The 17926-nt window shown below is 37.9% G+C and overlaps 1 protein-coding gene across 17 annotated transcripts in view; it reads right to left on the reverse strand.

Annotated features, from left to right (window-relative positions):
• KCNMA1 (potassium calcium-activated channel subfamily M alpha 1) overlaps positions 1–17926 on the reverse strand; it is a gene marked incomplete at its 3' end in the record, with an annotated part of 993244 nt that overhangs the window by 219745 nt on the left and 755573 nt on the right. For 7 of the 17 annotated variants that reach the window (XM_082268098.1, XM_082268096.1, XM_082268097.1 and 4 more), the window contains one exon: positions 667–834. The exons of the other annotated variants lie outside the window; for them this stretch is intronic. In XM_082268098.1, the coding sequence (XP_082124224.1) occupies positions 667–834 (168 nt within the window). The remainder of the gene's footprint in view (positions 1–666; positions 835–17926) is intronic. 17 annotated transcript variants of the gene reach the window in all.

Here is a 17926-nt window from a genome sequence, read left to right on the forward strand (position 1 = left end):
ATATCTGAGAGATGTCCTAAACCTTCTAAATTCTGCAAAAAAACTGTTAACTGTTGCTGTCTATGTCTTCACTGCAGTGATTTCCTCTTGTGTTTTGTCCTCATGACAGTACAGAAATTAAAAATAATCTCAGTAGTAGGCACAAAGATGTGAATAAAATGCTGGCAGAGGTTCGGACCCATTCCTACTCTAATAAAAACAAAACAAAAATTCTGGCTAAGCTCCTAAATATAAAATAGGAACGAAAATAGATAACTCTTAAAATAAAATATATATTTGATCAAACACTACATGCATAATGAAACAATAAAATGAAATATTGTTGTTCAGGGTCCAACCAGTTTACTAAGATAATAACCTTGACCCATCAGAAAAAAAAAAACTAGACTTAAATAAAACACTGTTAGGCCTTTTAAATACAGGAAAGAAAATAAGGAACATTATTTTCCTTAGTTCTTCTGAAGGCCATACAAGAGTATCTGTCATAATGTTATGTACCACCTGCTTGCCTGTAAAAATATTGTTTTATTACTGCAAAAAAAGATATTCACCTAGTTACAAGGTTAATGGGTACACAGAACAGAACACAATATATGGGTAATGTTACATGTACATACACAGGCACACACAGAGTACTATACATGGAACAGCATGGTTAAAACTTACAGCCACGAATATTGGTGGAGAAATCATTAACAGAGACAGGAGAAAGTGGGAAGGCTCGTTCAAGGGTCCCCATGTTACTACGTAAAGTGCCTGACATGCAAGAGCAGTCTATTTCAGAGCACCCCAAACAACATGCCTGTATCAGCCTCTTGCGGATGGACATCTTGGCTAAAATCATGGTTATAATGAAAGGGAGAGGAGAGGAAGAGTGGAAGATTAATGCAGGGTACAGAAAGAAACACAGACACTTATATATATATATTTTCATGTATATATAGTTTGACACAAGATGTAGCTCAATGCAGTTATGGACAGCAGGGTATTTTGACTATTCAAGACAAGGGGCATTATATGCTAGGGCAAGATTCCAAAGGCAGCTTTGACGAGATGGAATGTTTAAGATAAGCAGTAATTAGCTTGGATGAAGGGGGGAGGTCAAGGACAGAACTAGTCTCTGAAAGGCTGGCCACCAGGACTGCAAGGTGGGTTTTGGAAGTGTCTAGGACAGGCCACTGTTACCAGAATTTCTATGCATTGACTTCAGTGTGTATTATTTGGCCCTTAGAAAAACTAAGAACACTGAAAGCAAAAATACATTTTTTTTTTTTGCAAGAATTTCCTATATATATATATTGTGCCAAGAGATGAGGGAAATTAATGCCTTTTATTAAGAAACTGAACCAACATGAAAATAATATAGATTGGCATTTTCATTTGCATACATAAATACAGTATATCAGCAATAAGTATTCGTTTAGATTTACAAACAAGAAACAAACCATGCAACATATTTTGCTGTTTACTACAGACTTGGGACATGTAATATTCCATGCTTCATTAAGGCAGATAAGTTCTGAGTGGCTGGCATTTCTAAGAAGACTGCAGAGAGTGGCCTAACAGGGTATGAAATGGAAATGAAATCTGCACCTATGCAAGTTTTAAAGGTTGATAGGTCCTCCGTAACTCCAATACAGATGTACAGAAAAGCTGGACTGCAATACTAACCACATATATTCAAAATATAAATAAACAAAAGCAAAATGAAGGGTAGCATGCAGCAAGTTTTCATGCATGCCATACAGTATGTCAGTTTACTTCCTAAACTGTCAAATTCTCATGCAGTTTGCAGCAAAGATTCAAAATGTGAGTATCTCCAGCCTCATCACTAAGGGGTTACTGAAGAATTCTATAGTACAGAATATGTTGGAAGTTTCACATACATACACACATATCTATCTATCTATCTAATATATATATATATATATATATATATATATATATATATATATATATACACACACACACACACACACACAAACTATTGGTCAAAGGTTTTAGAATATTCACATTTCTCCAGTTTTTATTAACATTTACTCAGTTTAGTGTAATCTAAACATAAAAACAATTAAAGATAAAAAACAAGTTCTGACTCCTCAACATAGCCACCTTTGTATAATTAAAAACTTACTGATTAGAAAGTTTTTTTCTCAACACCATTGCAGATGCTGCTATACATGTGTAGCACTTGTAGGTTGTTTGGCTTTCATCCTTCAGGCTAGTTCATCCAAAACCAGTTTGTCGGGATTTAAGTCTAAATGGCTGAATTGACCATTTCATTATTATTTTTTATGATTATGATGATGCCTACCATCATCTTCTTGTATTCTAAGTTAGTTCTGACTGAAATAACTTCTGTTTTATCCCTTTCTGATTAGGCTAATTTGCTAGAGCTCTGAAAATAATAATAATAAAGTGCTAAAATAAGAAAAGGTCTTTATTTATAAATGCATTTGTTTATATTCCTATTAGTAATTTTCTTTGAACGAATATTACGGGAATAATCACAATAAAAGAGCATAGATTGGCAGAAAGCTTGTCTTCTAAGTCCTGTATCTTGGCTGGGACTCATAACATAGCAAGAGAAAACTAAGGCACACACGCGTTGACACCCCTTTTCTCTGGTGTCCTCACAACCCCTTTAAAGGTTCTTTGTCCAATCTGCATTTATTCATATAATTCTACAGCACTCATTGTACTCTTCTACGGAAGATGGGTTGTCATCATACTGCAGGCAAGTACCTTGATCCAAGTCGCCATAAGGTTACAGTCTGCCTTCTGATCCCTTGGTGATCAGAAGCAATCAGATGTTATCATTAATACCACTGCAGGACATCCTGAAAGTTTTTGATGCAAGTTCTTCTAGCGGGAACTGTAATGCAAATTCACTCTGAGACAGATTTAACTGCAGGGTGCTAGGATAAAAGTCTTTTTCATAAGAGAATATATTTCAATTATGTTTTCCTGCCTGCCATAAACATCCTGGTCCACTGGTTCTGGGGTTACATTCACAATACATGTGCCATTTATAACCAAAGTAGCCTTACTGTTTTATCAGACAGCTGTCTGGGCATATCCGTTTACAGTTTCATAACTGTGCTGATATATGGAAATCTTACACATTCAATACTAACATAGCCTAGACACTGACCAATTAGAAGTAGATCAGAGGGGATTGCATGGCATTGCTTAACATTGCGTTAGGCCTTTTGGTTTAAGGTACTAGTCACTGTGCAGATTGCCAACCCCAGATCTAACAAAAGTGCCCCAGACTGTCAGTCTTCCTCCATTTATGCCTACCTGAAATGGTAAAAACATCCTCTGTGAGGAACCAAAAATTTTACATTTTGATATATCTGCCCATAAGACCATCTTTTCAGGTTTCAGTAGTCCATTGGCATTAAATATGATTCCTGGCTTGAAAAAAGAACTTTTTAAAAATTTTTTTCCAGTGTAGCAATGGCTTTCTTACTGTTATTCAACCTGGAAGGCCTGCAGCTCAGAGTATTTCCTTCACATTTGAAGGTGAGACTTGATTACTTTGACCACTGCAAAAGGGCTGAAGCTGTTGTCCTGTGAAGTTGTTGGCTCTGAGGATTCTGATTCTGTTGTGGCTTTGGGTCTATCAGACAACTGTACTCACTAAAAACCCTAGCTTTATTTACAATTTCTCTAAAGCAGAGATCTAAACTTTTAAGGGTCTAACTTCAAAACACACATTTTATGCTTTTGGTAACCTAATTTAATGTTTTTACCTCTGCTTACCCTTATACTATTTCAAACTATTCACAAGACTTGAACTGCTTAAACGTCAATAAAAACTGAAAAATAGTGGTGCTGTAAAATATTTATTGTATATATATATATATATATATATATATATATATATATACACACACACACACACACACACACACACACACACATACACATGTATACATACACTGTATATTTATAAATACACACACTCTAGATCATAGTTTGCACACTAAGATTTTGCCACGTGACACTAATAAGAATTTTAAACACATTTTTATATTCAGTTTTAAGTTGTACTATGTATACCATACACTGTAGACTATGCTATGTAGCAGATTGCAGCTCTCGCAAAGTAATGCTGTCACCTTAAAAGCGATAATATCATTGTAAAAGCATTACCAGCGTTGTTTGATACAGAGAAAAATAATGTTGTGCATAGCTCAATAACCAGCAGTAACCAGATGCAACCTTTCATCAATTTAGGACAGTGTTTCTCAACATTGTTGTAATAAGTAACCCTGTATTATAGCATTATTTATCAAAAATCCGGCTCCATTCACACCAGAATGCAGTGCGAGAAACCAGCATTTAAAAACACTGGATCGCATGATACAGAAGTACCATGCAATCCGGTTGTTGTGTGTTTGGTTTTGGTGCGGTAGTGTGATTTGAGCTCATTGAAAATGAATGGGCTCAAATTGCACCTCATTGATCTGTATGGAAATCATACAGGAATACTCAGCGTGTTCATATGTTATTCCTAGTGTGAACTGGCCCTTCCATTTTTTGTGACATTATCCCCCATAATTGTTTAATTTTACTAATTCTTTCCAATCAAACCAGTCCAGTAACCAATTGTTTTGTATACATGTTTTATTTAACAGATTATTAAAACTCCAATACTGACATCTATTGGACCACCAAAAGTGCCCCTTGAACAGAAATACCCCTAGGAATACACATTAAGAAACACTGTTTTAGGTAAGGTGGAACAATGAAAGAAAAGTGCTGACTGGTTACGGTTTTCCTTCTTTAAATGAGCTTACTTATTTTTCTCAGTGTAAGAATAACTAGACAAGCAAATGCAGACACTCCAAAAATTATATTATATATAATAAAATCGGTTTAACACATCAACAAATTAACATTATTTCTAGAAAGATTCTGTGAAAGGCTGGAGATACTCAATACAAATGTGGGACTAGAATGGAAATGTTTGAAAAAGAAGCCTTCACTGGCATCAAAGATTTAATAAAAGAAAAAAAACACAACAGTAATAGTTTCATTTTAAATTGCAGAAGGACCCCAAACATATTCAGATTCTATAGGTACTGCAATGGCAATGAAGGGCCAAGTACCACCCCACCATTCCCACAATTGCACAATTATAGAAAGGCTTTGAAACACAACAATCACTTTAGGGACGCCATAAAACAGACACATACACAAAGAGTATAGAGGCAACCACCCATACAGAAACACTGAAAACGTTACTACACTGACATCACAAATGCACACAGTCTTCATGAAAGGCATTAGAAAAAGCTCAATAGAAAGCTGGGGTTTCTTAATAAAAACACTTAACGGCTCAGAAAAAAGGCCAAAAGCAGAGAAAGACACATTGTTCTCCAATGCAAACAGATTACAGAGTAACAAAATTGCAGGTCACGTAATCACAGAACACAAACACCACAAAAAGCAGCAAAATAAGACACCAGTCACAGAGATGTCACATTGTCACTGCTGGCCTCAGAAATGCCTCTTAGCTGCATTACTGCTAACCTTCTTTTGCTGACATTTGTCACTGTTAAACATGCTAATGTTTAGCCTAAAGAAAAGCGTGTACCTTTAGAAATACCTAAACACATAGGCCAACTTTACACCTCTGCAATTTCAATACAGTGTGCATTATGTGCTTACCACATGCCCTAACATTCAACCATATGAAAGATATGCTACCTGGAAACTGCACCAGAGATGCAGCAAGGATCTTAACACTTCACACTAAAGTGCATAGGAATGAAAGCCTTAGAAATGTTACCACATTTGTTAGGTACAAATTCTAATGAGCGCTATTGTATTTTTAAAAATCACAACATAGTCATTTATTTTTCTTGGTGTTCTAGAGGTGTGCCAATGATCATCTCTAGATAACAAGAGCACAGTAATATCCATAGGTGTATTGATCTATAGAAGTATACTGTAGAATGAACTCAATTGCTTGCTGCTTTCTTTTTAAATGTTTATTGTGATAGGTTTTCATGAATGCCTGTAATTGGTGCTACATTCTGTACATTCAGTTGCTGAAGCAATTTATGTTTATTAAAGGGTACTGTACTGTTTGTTCATCCTATAATATGGTGGCATATACACATAATCATATTTTCTGGAATACTAATGAACTGATCTATGATATACATACAGTCATCTCCCACTGAACCACTTCCTTACTTCCACCACTATATTTCATGATCCCAAATTGGCTTATAATTAGAAGGTTGTATTTACCGTCAACTGCAGCCCATGGCATATATAATGCAAAACATAGATAAAACATATAAAAGGACTGATATTCACACAGAGAGCTAACCTGCCTGAACAAATGGTGTCCTTTGGTTAGTGTCCTGTACATTATATGTACCATTTATTGATCTTTCTCTAGGAAGAACTGCTTCAGACAGCTCATGCAACAAATTACTACATGCTTTAAAGGATGTTTGCAGGGAAGCAATTATTAGGACTACTATTTCTGACCTCTCCTTCTGAAAATATTGGTTCCCTGGCTGTCATGCTGATCCAGTGGCTTCAGTAGTTTTTATGTCACTGACAGCGAAGTATGCAGAGTAGGAGTTCACCTGGGCTTCTCTGTTCTGCATACTTGCTTAATGCGACTGTAAAGTTTTTTTTTTTCTGTGAATACGTACCTGCTCTGGGCAATGGTTCTGCGCAGTGCAGCCCAGAGTCTCCTCTTTTGGAGTCCCCACTGGCTTTCCTGGCTCTTCCTCTTCTCAGTGTGCCACCATAGGAAGCCACTTCCTATGGTTTGCATATATGGGGGCTTGATCCTAAGCTGCGCCCTGTGTGTTCATTGACACCCCCCCCCCCTTGTCGCTGGATTTGATTGACAGCAGCAGGAGCCAATTCTCCCTTAGTCCAGTGAGAAGGGAGAGAGAGAGCAGCGCCGGATCAAGATCTGTCCCAGGTAAGTATTGGAGGGGCAGGGGAGGTGACAAAAGAAGGTTTGTTACCCTAATTCAGATTCAGAGAATGCATTCAGGTAAAAATCCTTTAGCCTTTTCAATCACTTTGCTGTCTTAATCTCAAACTGATGAAGTTGGAGACAGCCCAGCATATAGCATTTTCAGAAGAAGATCAGCAATAATAGATTATGCATTTTGTCAGTACAGGCTTCCTTTAACTTTCCAGGACTGCTGCATGTGAGAATCGAAATAAGAATTTCTTTACCTGCCATGAGCCACTTATCCAGCCTAAGACAGTTCTTTCTTCATAGCGTTTGAGCCTGATTTACAAAGGTATTAAGTGCAGTGAAGTGAGATGAAGTCATGTGAAACTGAGCCTGATTTCTAACAATGGAAATAGAGCTTAAAGCTTACGGAAAAGAATGATATACATTTCTACACACACACACACACACGTTTTATCCCTTTAAACATACTGAAAGTACAAAAAAATGAAAATAAATAACTGTTGATGTGTCAAAAATAGTGTGCTTCTACCTTCCTCTTTGTCAGGACAAACCAGTGAAGCTCTTAGATTGTAAGCTCTAACGAGCAGGGCCCTCTGATTCCTACTGTATTAAAGTGTATTGTATTTGTACTGTCTACCATCAAGTTGTAAAGCGTTGCGCAAACTGTCGGCACTATAACTCCTGAATAATAATAATAATAATTTTTGGTTTTGAAATCCAGCCCTGCCTACTTCATTTCTGATGTATTGCAAAGAACACCTCCATCTCCATAACCCATCCCGGTGCACAGGCTGTGAACACAGGAAGGTATCAGCTCACAGGATTTCTGCCAAAACCAACAGCTATGTTTTGCACTTATCGAACAGATATAGCAACAAACTTTCAATGGCACATTCAGGAGATCATAACGGAGAAAATAAGAGAAGTTCATTGTTAAAATTACTATACACTTTAAGTGAGCCTGTGTTCATTTCAAACCTCCAATCATGTGCAGGAAAAATCAGACAAAGCTTTGTTCCATACGGTTGGATGTTTGAAGTTAGCACATCTTCTCCCTCTACAATTAAAGTGGACGTTCAGTCAAAATCTAACTAAGGCTAAAGCAACTTCCACCCCCATTCTAAGACTATTCTACCCGGTGAAAAAAAAGAGGTCTACTTACCTATTCTGAAGCCGCTCTGGTTCAGCCACATAATCAGGTCCCAGCGCCGGATTCAGTGGAGAGGAAGGGAGGTTGACAACGAATGTCCCATAGAATGCCTATGGGTGACATCACCACACCTGCATTTGAAGTTGTTGTTGGCGATCTCTTCCGCCGAAGAGATCATGTGACCGCACCGGGGCAACTTCAGAATAGGCAAGTATAGGCATCTTTTCTTTCGAAGGGTAGATAAAATAGTCTTAGAATGGGGGTGGGAGTTGAGTCAGACTTTGACTTAATTTCCACTTTAGAGCAGCATTAAACCCAAAAGCAAACATTTTATTGCCGCTTACCAATTCTTAGATGTGACAGCTGTATGAGTTTTCTTATTTAGGCTTTTTTCTATTTCCATCTGGTGATCCAGCCAGCAGGGCTGTTGTTTTTCAACAGAAAAGCTTTCTTTCAGTTGGAGTGATGAGACAGACCATTTGATACTGGAAGGGGTGCTTAAAATGATCTGCTTTTATGTAAAACCTTTATCCAAATATCAAAAAAAAAAAAAAAGCTTGCTGTAACGGATTATAAAGCATTAGCTGGAATTTGGCTTCAATTTGTTATGGTATTTAAATCTGCTAGTACATCTAATACTCCCCTCCCCCAGACTGACACATTCTGTTGTCCAAATCTGCACTCTGTGCTCCATCATCCAGACTGGTCTCTGTATAATAAACAACTTGTGTTACTGGCCAGATCACAATGGGAAAACAAAAGGAAAACCAATGCAGCCACCACATCTAAAGATTGGTAAACTGCAACATATTACATTTTTGGTTTTGGGTTTAATACCACTTATTTCACCTCACTTCACTATACTTCACAACTTAGTAAATCAGCCCAACTGATAGAGATTCATTGCATTTTCTCTTATAAAATTCCCTTTCAGGCAAGTAATATTCAATCATAGTTAAATCACGGTATACAAACTAATGTACCAAACACACCTATAAACACAATACATTTACACGAACATGTATATTAAATACACAGAACTTTAGTGAAACAGGACAATATGTTAACACATTACTACATGACACATTACACATGTCACTGCATACAAATTTGTGTGTGGACACAAAAACTGCACCTTTCTCACAGAATGATTTTGTTGGACTTAAAATACAGCAGCATGTCTAGAAAAGGAGCATGTAGGTAAAGCTCACAGCATATACCCCAAAATTAACAGTTTAACATACAATAATAAATATATATTTTATCTTGATATACACACAGTGTAGAACATTCACTTTGCCAGGTAAACCTACATTCAGTTCAAACACCCAATCATGTACAAAGAATTTCATCAATTAAAAAAAATCTTTTAAAAGTAATCGAATAATTAAAGTGATTATGATTATATATAATGAATATAGAGATTTACTAAGCAAAGTGAAAAATATTCTCCCTGAAATCAACTCCTAAATCCCTGAAATATAACTGGTATCTTAGGAAAGATTTAAAATGGGGCTCATGGGGTTTTTTTTACTTAATTTGGAAGCTTTTTATAAAGAAGAGAAAAATATTTAGGCTTTGCCTGGTGCATTTTACACTATTTTGTTAATAGTTTTGACAGTTTTTAAATGTTCTAAAAAGAAGTTGTGATGTCAGGCTATGAATGGAAAAAATTGAGAAAGATAAATGGATGCAGAAAGAAAAAAAACAAAGCATCACCCTTTCTTCTGAAAGTTCCTTCTCTAGCTTTTCCTGAGTTAAAAAATATCCGATTACACCCAGTTTAGGGTAGCATCAATTATCAGCAAAGCTGATCTCCATGTTTCCTGTGACTCTAAAGGAGGAGTATGGCCAAATCTTTTTTGGCCATACTTCCACTATGGATCACAGGAGTGCAGGTCGTTCTAAAGGCCGCTGTTGGCTAACATCACTCAGCTGGTCTAGACTCGGGAAAGATCCCGACCTTATGGTCAGTATCCACCCAGAGGCCTGAGCGATCCTCTAAGAGTCTGGGAAAGTCCCTCCCGCCCCCTCCACAGCCCAACACTCCAGTGAGCACTGGAGGGGAAAGCAGAGAGATGCTGACTTTCAGTCACTGAGAAGAACTGAGCAATTAGCCATTTTTGATCGCTCAGTTCTCACTGCAGAGCCAGGCGGGGACAGATGCAGCATTGGATCGATGCTGCATCCACCTACGTAAGTACAAATATTTTTTATTTTAAATCTCGAACATCTCTTTTAAATAGTTTGTTTGGACCAAGCTTGCCCAAACAACTTATTTCCTTCACTAAGTGCTGCACTGTAGCTTCGGCTCTATACAGTACACAGTGCTGGGTTCCAGCTGTGAGAAAAAGACTTCCTGGAAAAAAGTCAGGCTTAGTGGCGCTTAGCCATTCAGAGGCAGCTTTGTAATCTGTGAATGAATACAAAGCTTCCGCTAATTGGCTGAGGAAGAGAGGAAGGCTGATGAGGTCATGATCTCTGACTTGGCCAATCAGAGGAAGCTTTGTATTGTGTCATGTAGGACAGGAAATATGTCTCAAAGCCAGAACCCAGCACTATATTCTGTATGTAGCTGAAGCTACATGCAGTTTATTCAGTGCTTAGAGCCAGTACAGCACAAAATAACTATTTAGAGTGTCAGGAAACCTGGAGCTTTAACCAGAAGAAAAGTGAAAATCCTAATTACTTGACAGAATCAAATTTATAAATGTATTCCATTGGGTAATTGTTCATATATGTTGAAATATGTTAATAAGGGATTATAGAAATTCACCAAAATAGCCTTATAAACAACCTAAACAGTTAGTGACAGGATTTGAAAGAATCTATTACTTAATTTTATAAACAGGGCACATTGTGTGGGTTTGCAATTACACACATGGAAGCCATTTCAGAAATGTTAGTTACTGAAACAGCAACAGAATATGATCTTAAAGTGGTCGTAAATGTCAAACATGAAATTTGGAAAAAAAAAACATCTTTCTATACTGTGTACTTGTCTCTCTAAAGCTCTGGGTGTCATTTCTCCCTGCTGCCTGTTACCTCTGTTATCAGCATTGCTTAGTTCTGGCAGTTCTGACACCGGAGTTAAAAAGGGGGCTGTTGCTGCAGCACAGCCTGTGACTGATATCCACAGCTGTGCTTGTTCTCTGTACTGTGTGAAGGGTTGTGTATCTCTTCCCCCCCAATCAGGACTAGGAGCTGTTGGTTGTGAGTCTTCCGATCCCTGCTGCCTGCTGATAGAACTAAAGAGAAATCCTTTCTTCTGTGTGTTTTTACAATGATCAACAGAAGACATGGCTGCAGATACACAGCTACAACTTATGTACTGTAGGAGGATTCCATCTCTGTGTATAACCTAATGCTGGTCACTTCATTTGGTACATGTGAGGGTTTACAACCACTTTAAAGATGCCTGCAAAAGATTGAGGGGGAGATGCTTTACGTTTCTTTTTTTTTTGTTTGTGCTTTTGTTGTATTGATTTTGATTTTAAGTAATGACAGCCAATAAGGACCTAAAATAACAATAATAATGTTATGGCAAAAAACACAGGTGTTATAGCTTAGTGAATTGAGCTATATGTCCTAACAACATGCACAAAGAGGAGGGGAAATACAATTCAGATCTACATTGAAGCTGGACAAATCAATTGACCAATAATTAGAGATGGTTAAAAGCAGGTGTGCTCTAGCAAAAAGGTAAGCTGAAGTGGAAGCACCTTAAGCAAGTTCATGCATTTGACCAGCTTTAGTGTATTTTCATCCTACAATTTAAAGGTCCCTATATTCAGTTTCTAGTGTTTTTATTTGACAAAATTTAAAGTCACTATAATATCACTGTTTTGGGTAGGGTTTTATTTATTTTATTAACAAGAGAAAATACTTAAAGAAAGTCCCAGTCCCTCTGCTATTCTCCTCTTGGTCTCAACAATGCCAATAGTGGTGCAGTTGCAAGGAAACAGGGGCCAATGAGAGAGAAACATTACATAATAAACGAACCTTATATGCTTATATACTCCATGACCTTTCATTTATGACATCATTTTAACCACAAAGCCTCATTGGGTCCAATTTCACAAAAATACATGGCCTAAGTCTACAATGGCAATTTGTTTTCTTTGTCATTGAGAGATTGACTACTTTGTTAGCAGTCATACCATCTGCAGCACACTGAAATCAATGTCATGTTTATAAGATAATTGCCCATAAGCAGTTACTGTATATCTATAAGTAAAGCCTTAGATTTAGAGGGGCAGTAGTCTGAGAAGCATAAGTAAACTGCCAGGTAAATTCTTTTTATGTTCATAGCTTCTGCAGCTTAGATGATAAAAATGTGGAATGGAATGCTATAACATCAGTCATTGGCATGTATTTTTTTTTCAAACTGGACAGCTGAAGTAATGTATAAATTTAACTATTTGCAATAAACTTGTCAAAATAGGATTTTGTATTTTTAAACGAAAATGATTAAACTGCTGTATTTTTGCACACACTTTCACTTACACTACACACTGAAATAAATATGGAGGTGCATGCACAGAACCTTGGTGATAAAAAACACAGAGACCTTTTTCTGCTAATGGAAGGGACTAACTGGCCCCTGCAGCAGAAAACTGGTAAACAAAAAAAGGAAATTCAGCATGTACTCACAATACATAACTAATAAGAGATTTACCCAAGTGCAGCAAAGAAAGTGAAAAAAAAAAGGAGGGACATATGAAGGAGAGGAGAAAAAACAGTAATTAATTAGAACTGAAAGAATTCTCCCATGTAGCTTAAAATTAGATGGAGATACAGATTCTCCAGATTACTACCTTCTGTTGAATTAAAAACTATTAAGCATTTCATCCAAGCTATATATTTCTCTAGAAATAAATTATGCACTGAATAAAATGTAATTGCAGTGTTTTTACATCCAAAACTTTTTACTTTTATTTTTTTATAGATTGGCGAGGGATTGGAAACAACGTCAGGTTTCTATAGCTGTCTGTGTCCCTGCTAGATATCTCTGTTTTGCTGGTAACCACTGTCACTGGAAAGAGAGGAAGGAAAAATGGTGACACTTGTTTTGGTGATGACTGTCCAAGAGAAAATTTGGCAAAGATTTTCCCTAACTTCCAGTTATGTCTACAGGACAGGAAATAAAAGGAAATACCCTCAATATGATACACGTGGCAAAAAAAAAAGCCCTAAGGGGTGTTTAAATCTTTTTCTACTTGATACAAGATGAAAAATGAAAATTTTGGCTTTAGATATACTTCAATTTAACCATCAAACGGTGTTAGGATGTATCAATGAGATAGAAAGTGAGTGTACATTTTCCCAGTGTGGACAGAGACAGCAATAAAAACCTGAGAAGGGATCAACCTTTTGCCAATATAGATAGAAAATGTGAAGAAGTTGGGCCCTAAACTGAATCTAGGGTCTGCCCCTGCACAGCAAAGCAACATGTTTATTTAAGACTAGCTTCTATAGTAATATAAGATTTTTGTACTTCCTATATATTTTTTTAAAGTTCATTGAGGGACACAGTAATTGTAGAAATTATTAAAAGGTTATACTGCTGCCTACAGGTTTGGAGACTGTAACATCAATACAAAGGAAAAATATAAATATAGAAATACAATTATTTTTCAATTATTCTTCTTTTGCATTGACATTATAGTTAAAAACAGGTGACTCCTCCGCAATTGTTTGCATAAGTTCATATTTTATAGAGGGACCTTGAGTACTTTTTAACTCAGAGTTTGCAGGTTTGGACGCTGGCATACAAAAACAGTGGGTTAACCCCCATAAAACCACCCTCCAGGTTTTGAATACAAATAGTGTAAGAGCCAATATCAGAGAGAGGTGTGGCCCATGTCCTTTAATGGACTTAAAAAAAATATATCATCTTTATCATCTATCAAGGGACACAGAAATTATTATTATTTCCAGTCAGGAAAACTTGAAGCAGTCCAACTGAGGAGTGGGCAACAGCCATTAAGAGATCCAACATATTTGAAGATATCTGAAGGAATCAACACCTGAATGACAACAACTGCAGGACAGGCTTAAAAGGCATAAACCACATTTTTAAATAAAAATTAATGCACCCACATTAATTGTGCCTGCAATGCACAGACTCCTGCATTATTTTTCACCAGCCTCATGTCTGTAGAGTGTTACAGACATATAATTATAGGAATAGAGGAAGTAAATAATGGGCTACAAGTGCAGAGACGTCATCTCACTTTGTGCTTAATGGAGATCTAGCAGCTCCTCTGCTGCAGTGGCTGATGAGAATTTAGTTCTCCCATTCACATAGCATCCCAAATGGGTTATGTGGTTGTGTATGGCTCTGCCTGTTAATTAGAAAAAAATATAAAGCAGGGTGCTGTGGGGAGAAGTACCCCACCATTCAGGTTAGTGTGGGGGGGGGGGTAGGGCAGCAGTTTGAGGGTGGAGGGTTAGATAATTCATCCTAAAAAGACATTCATGGACATAAGATCCTTCACGGCCTAAATTCCAAATGCAGAGAAGGGAATGTCAACCCTTAAACTGGAAAAAAATTGAAGGATACTAATCCTGAAATCTTCTTAAGGAAAGGTGGGGTGATCAACACCACCTACACAAAAGGGTAGGCAGGGATGAGAATAACTGTAAAGTAAATGGCGTAGAACATCAGAATTAGAAGGATGAGACCTTCCAATTATACCCATAGGTGTTGGGGCAAGGAAGCCACACTGCAACCTGCCTAATCACAATGAAATATATGATTCTTGGAATCATCAAACCTACCCTTGTTAGAAACCGAATCCTCCACCAAAGAGTGAGAAGTAGGAATGCTAGTACTGTCACAATTCATCTGAAGAAATATTTTCTCTTCCAGTAATCCGGTCCCACATAGGCCACAGGACTTACCCTAGCCCATTTAGGAAAATATGTTGCAGGATAAAAAGGCATCCCTGCTTGCTGACCCTTCAGAGGAGCACATGACCTTGCAGCAATGGATTCTTCTTTACAAGGAAAAAAGAAAGGACATTCCTGTGCAGAACCCTTGCTGTACAAAAGTGGGGATCATCAGAAGAGAGGATCCCAAAAGCAATATCTTGACACTCAACACTGTGTAAGTAAGGAGTAAGTTAATCTGTCTTTTGCAGGGAGGAACTCAAATTGTTTCCAGAGGTAAAGATTTTGTAGCAAAAGTCGTCCAGCAGAGGACATGTCAGAAGATTAACAGGGATCCCAGATTAAGTAGAAACTGTCTGCTCTAGAGAATCACTGATTGGCCCAAAGAGACAACCAGTTTGGTGCCTTATCCAAATTTTCTGAATCCCTAAATAGAGGCATAGACCAAAAAAAGACTGACTTTGGCTGGAAAATAACTCCTCTGACAGAAGGAGTGTAATTGGGATCCAATTCCTAATGATAGGTTCCTAACAAAGTAGAAATCAGAGATCCCAGAGTATGAGGAGAAACCAAACAAACCTGGAAAAAACACAATGGGCTGCAAATATACTCATACAGCGAAGATGGAAAGCTGAAAGAGGTACCTGATTCAGGGGTTTAGAGCAGTGTTTCTCAACTCCGGTCCTCAGGGCACACTAACAGGCCAGGTGTGCAAGAAAACTGAAATACATCACAGGTGATATCATTTGCTGCTCAGTGACTGCAGTATTCTAGTCTGCATCTCCCCAAGGTAATACTTAAAATCTGGCCTGTTAGTGTGCACTGAGGACTGGAGTTGAGAAACACTGGTCTAGTGTGTGATGCCTGAACATTCAAACTGTGAGGATGTAAAGTACCAAGCAAACCAGCCGGATGAACAAACACGTTCACATTTGCCAATGTGGAGGCCCATTTTCATGCAGAAGGCTGAACAGGTAAGACCGAGGGCTTTTGGTTTTGAGATCTGTGGCTTAAATGGGAAGTAGACTCTGGTCACCTAAGAGGCACTACTGCAGTGGAAGATGATGATGTTCTTCAATCCCAGCCACAGATCTGCTGTGTTGAGGCAGGTGCACGTTTCAACCAATAATAGTGCTGGAAAGGATTTTGTCAAGGGCAGGTCCAAAAAGATGCATTCCCTTGAAGGGCAAGTTATTCAGTTGCTATGTAGGTGTATCCTCCCAGGCACATAGCCAATGTGCCTTACACATAAGGACATAAATCATCTCCATGCAAAACACAAGCTTGAGTGCTTGCAAGAGGTCAGTACAGCTGAAGCAGAGGGCACCAGATATTTGTTCAAAAGGCTCGAGAACATAAGGGTTTGTCTTTGTCTTGGTGGGGTCTGCATTAAGGCATTCAATCCATAGTGATATTCCACAAAACTCCCTGCCAACAGGGAATAAAGAGTCACTCCAGTTAACTCAAACTGAGACTTAAGTAGGGAGTCCAACTGCCTGTCAATGAAATTCCTATAGTTAGAAACATCATCAGCCAGTTTAGTGGTACTTTTGATAAGGTGAATCACTGGAGTGTCTAGAGTGGAAAAAGATACAGTGGACAAAGATAATAAATTCCCTTTCAAGGGGAAAAATATCCTTTACATTGTCAGGGGGGGGGGGGGGGGGGTTATGATTCCAAAGGGTGTTTCCAGTCCTTGTGGCAGAATGCGTTAAATACTGAGTGGCCTGAAACAGCAAGCTGATTGTCTAAATGCAGGATAGATCCTATTGCATATGAAATCTGCTCAAAAACAGTCTCTTCAGCAACCTCCTCGGACATACTTCGAGATGGAGGTAAATTGGGGTCAGAATAAGACTGTGTCATAGATGGTACTGGAGTGTGCTTTAGAGCCTCTGTAAACAGATTGCACCCTTAATTGTGCACAAATGATCTGAAGTGTTTGATTTCCTCCTGGCAGAGCTGTAGAAGACTCCAATGAGAAAGACCCTTTATTAATCCCATAATCACTGCAAATAATTTGTTGATCTGGCATAGCTGCTGTGTCATAAAAGACACAGAGGAAAAAAATATTCCTGGTGCATTGAGTATCTTGTCTGCAGTTAGATTTTCTTCTCAGTAGAGCTGAGGAAAAGATGTTCAAGCTCCTAGTCCATGAGCAAAGAAAGAATTAAGTATGACGGTTAGAGGTGTTTTTTGCCAGTATCCCTACCCCCTGTAGACAACAGTATGACCTGACTGTTTAATTACTTCTAAAATTCCTGTGCCCCTCAACGGATTACAAAGAAATCATTCTCACTTTTACATTGCTCCCTCATTGCTCCATGTGGCCACTGGTAATATACCATAAAGAATATCATGTGTAAGTACCACAGGACTCTCTCCACGTCCCCATTTGACAGTGCTGGCCACCTGAGCAAGCACTGCCATATGGAAGGAAGAGAAATGAGTTACAGAAATCTTTCTTCCCTCCTAATGGCTGAACAGAAAAGCAGGAGAGCAAAGGAAACGTCTTTGCTAGTGGGGGGACATTAAGGTATACCCGTTGCTTTGTTCTGCATGGGCAAAGAACAGCTGTGCTTTAATGCGCAAAATGATCCTACTGAGGTATCCCCAGAACTGTCATAATAACTCAGGTTTACTTTGTAACTATGCTTTTACAATATCCCTGTTACTTAAGAATATGTGACACAGTTTTTTTGTTTTTTTTAATGGTCCTGCAGACATCCCATTTAAGAGTGCTGGCATTCCAGTACAAATCTTGTTTCCCTACCATTTCTATTTCTTTCTACTAAGCGGCTATCACTATTGGGAGATCCACTTGACAAAGTGTCATATGTCTAACAAGACTTTTTAAATTATTACTAAATTCCAACTCTAAAAAAAAAAATAAAGAAAAAAATTGGATTACT

The sequence above is a fragment of the Pelophylax lessonae genome (genome assembly GCF_965119305.1).
Source record: "Pelophylax lessonae genome assembly, chromosome: 9".
NCBI classification, from domain to species: Eukaryota; Metazoa; Chordata; class Amphibia; order Anura; family Ranidae; genus Pelophylax; species Pelophylax lessonae.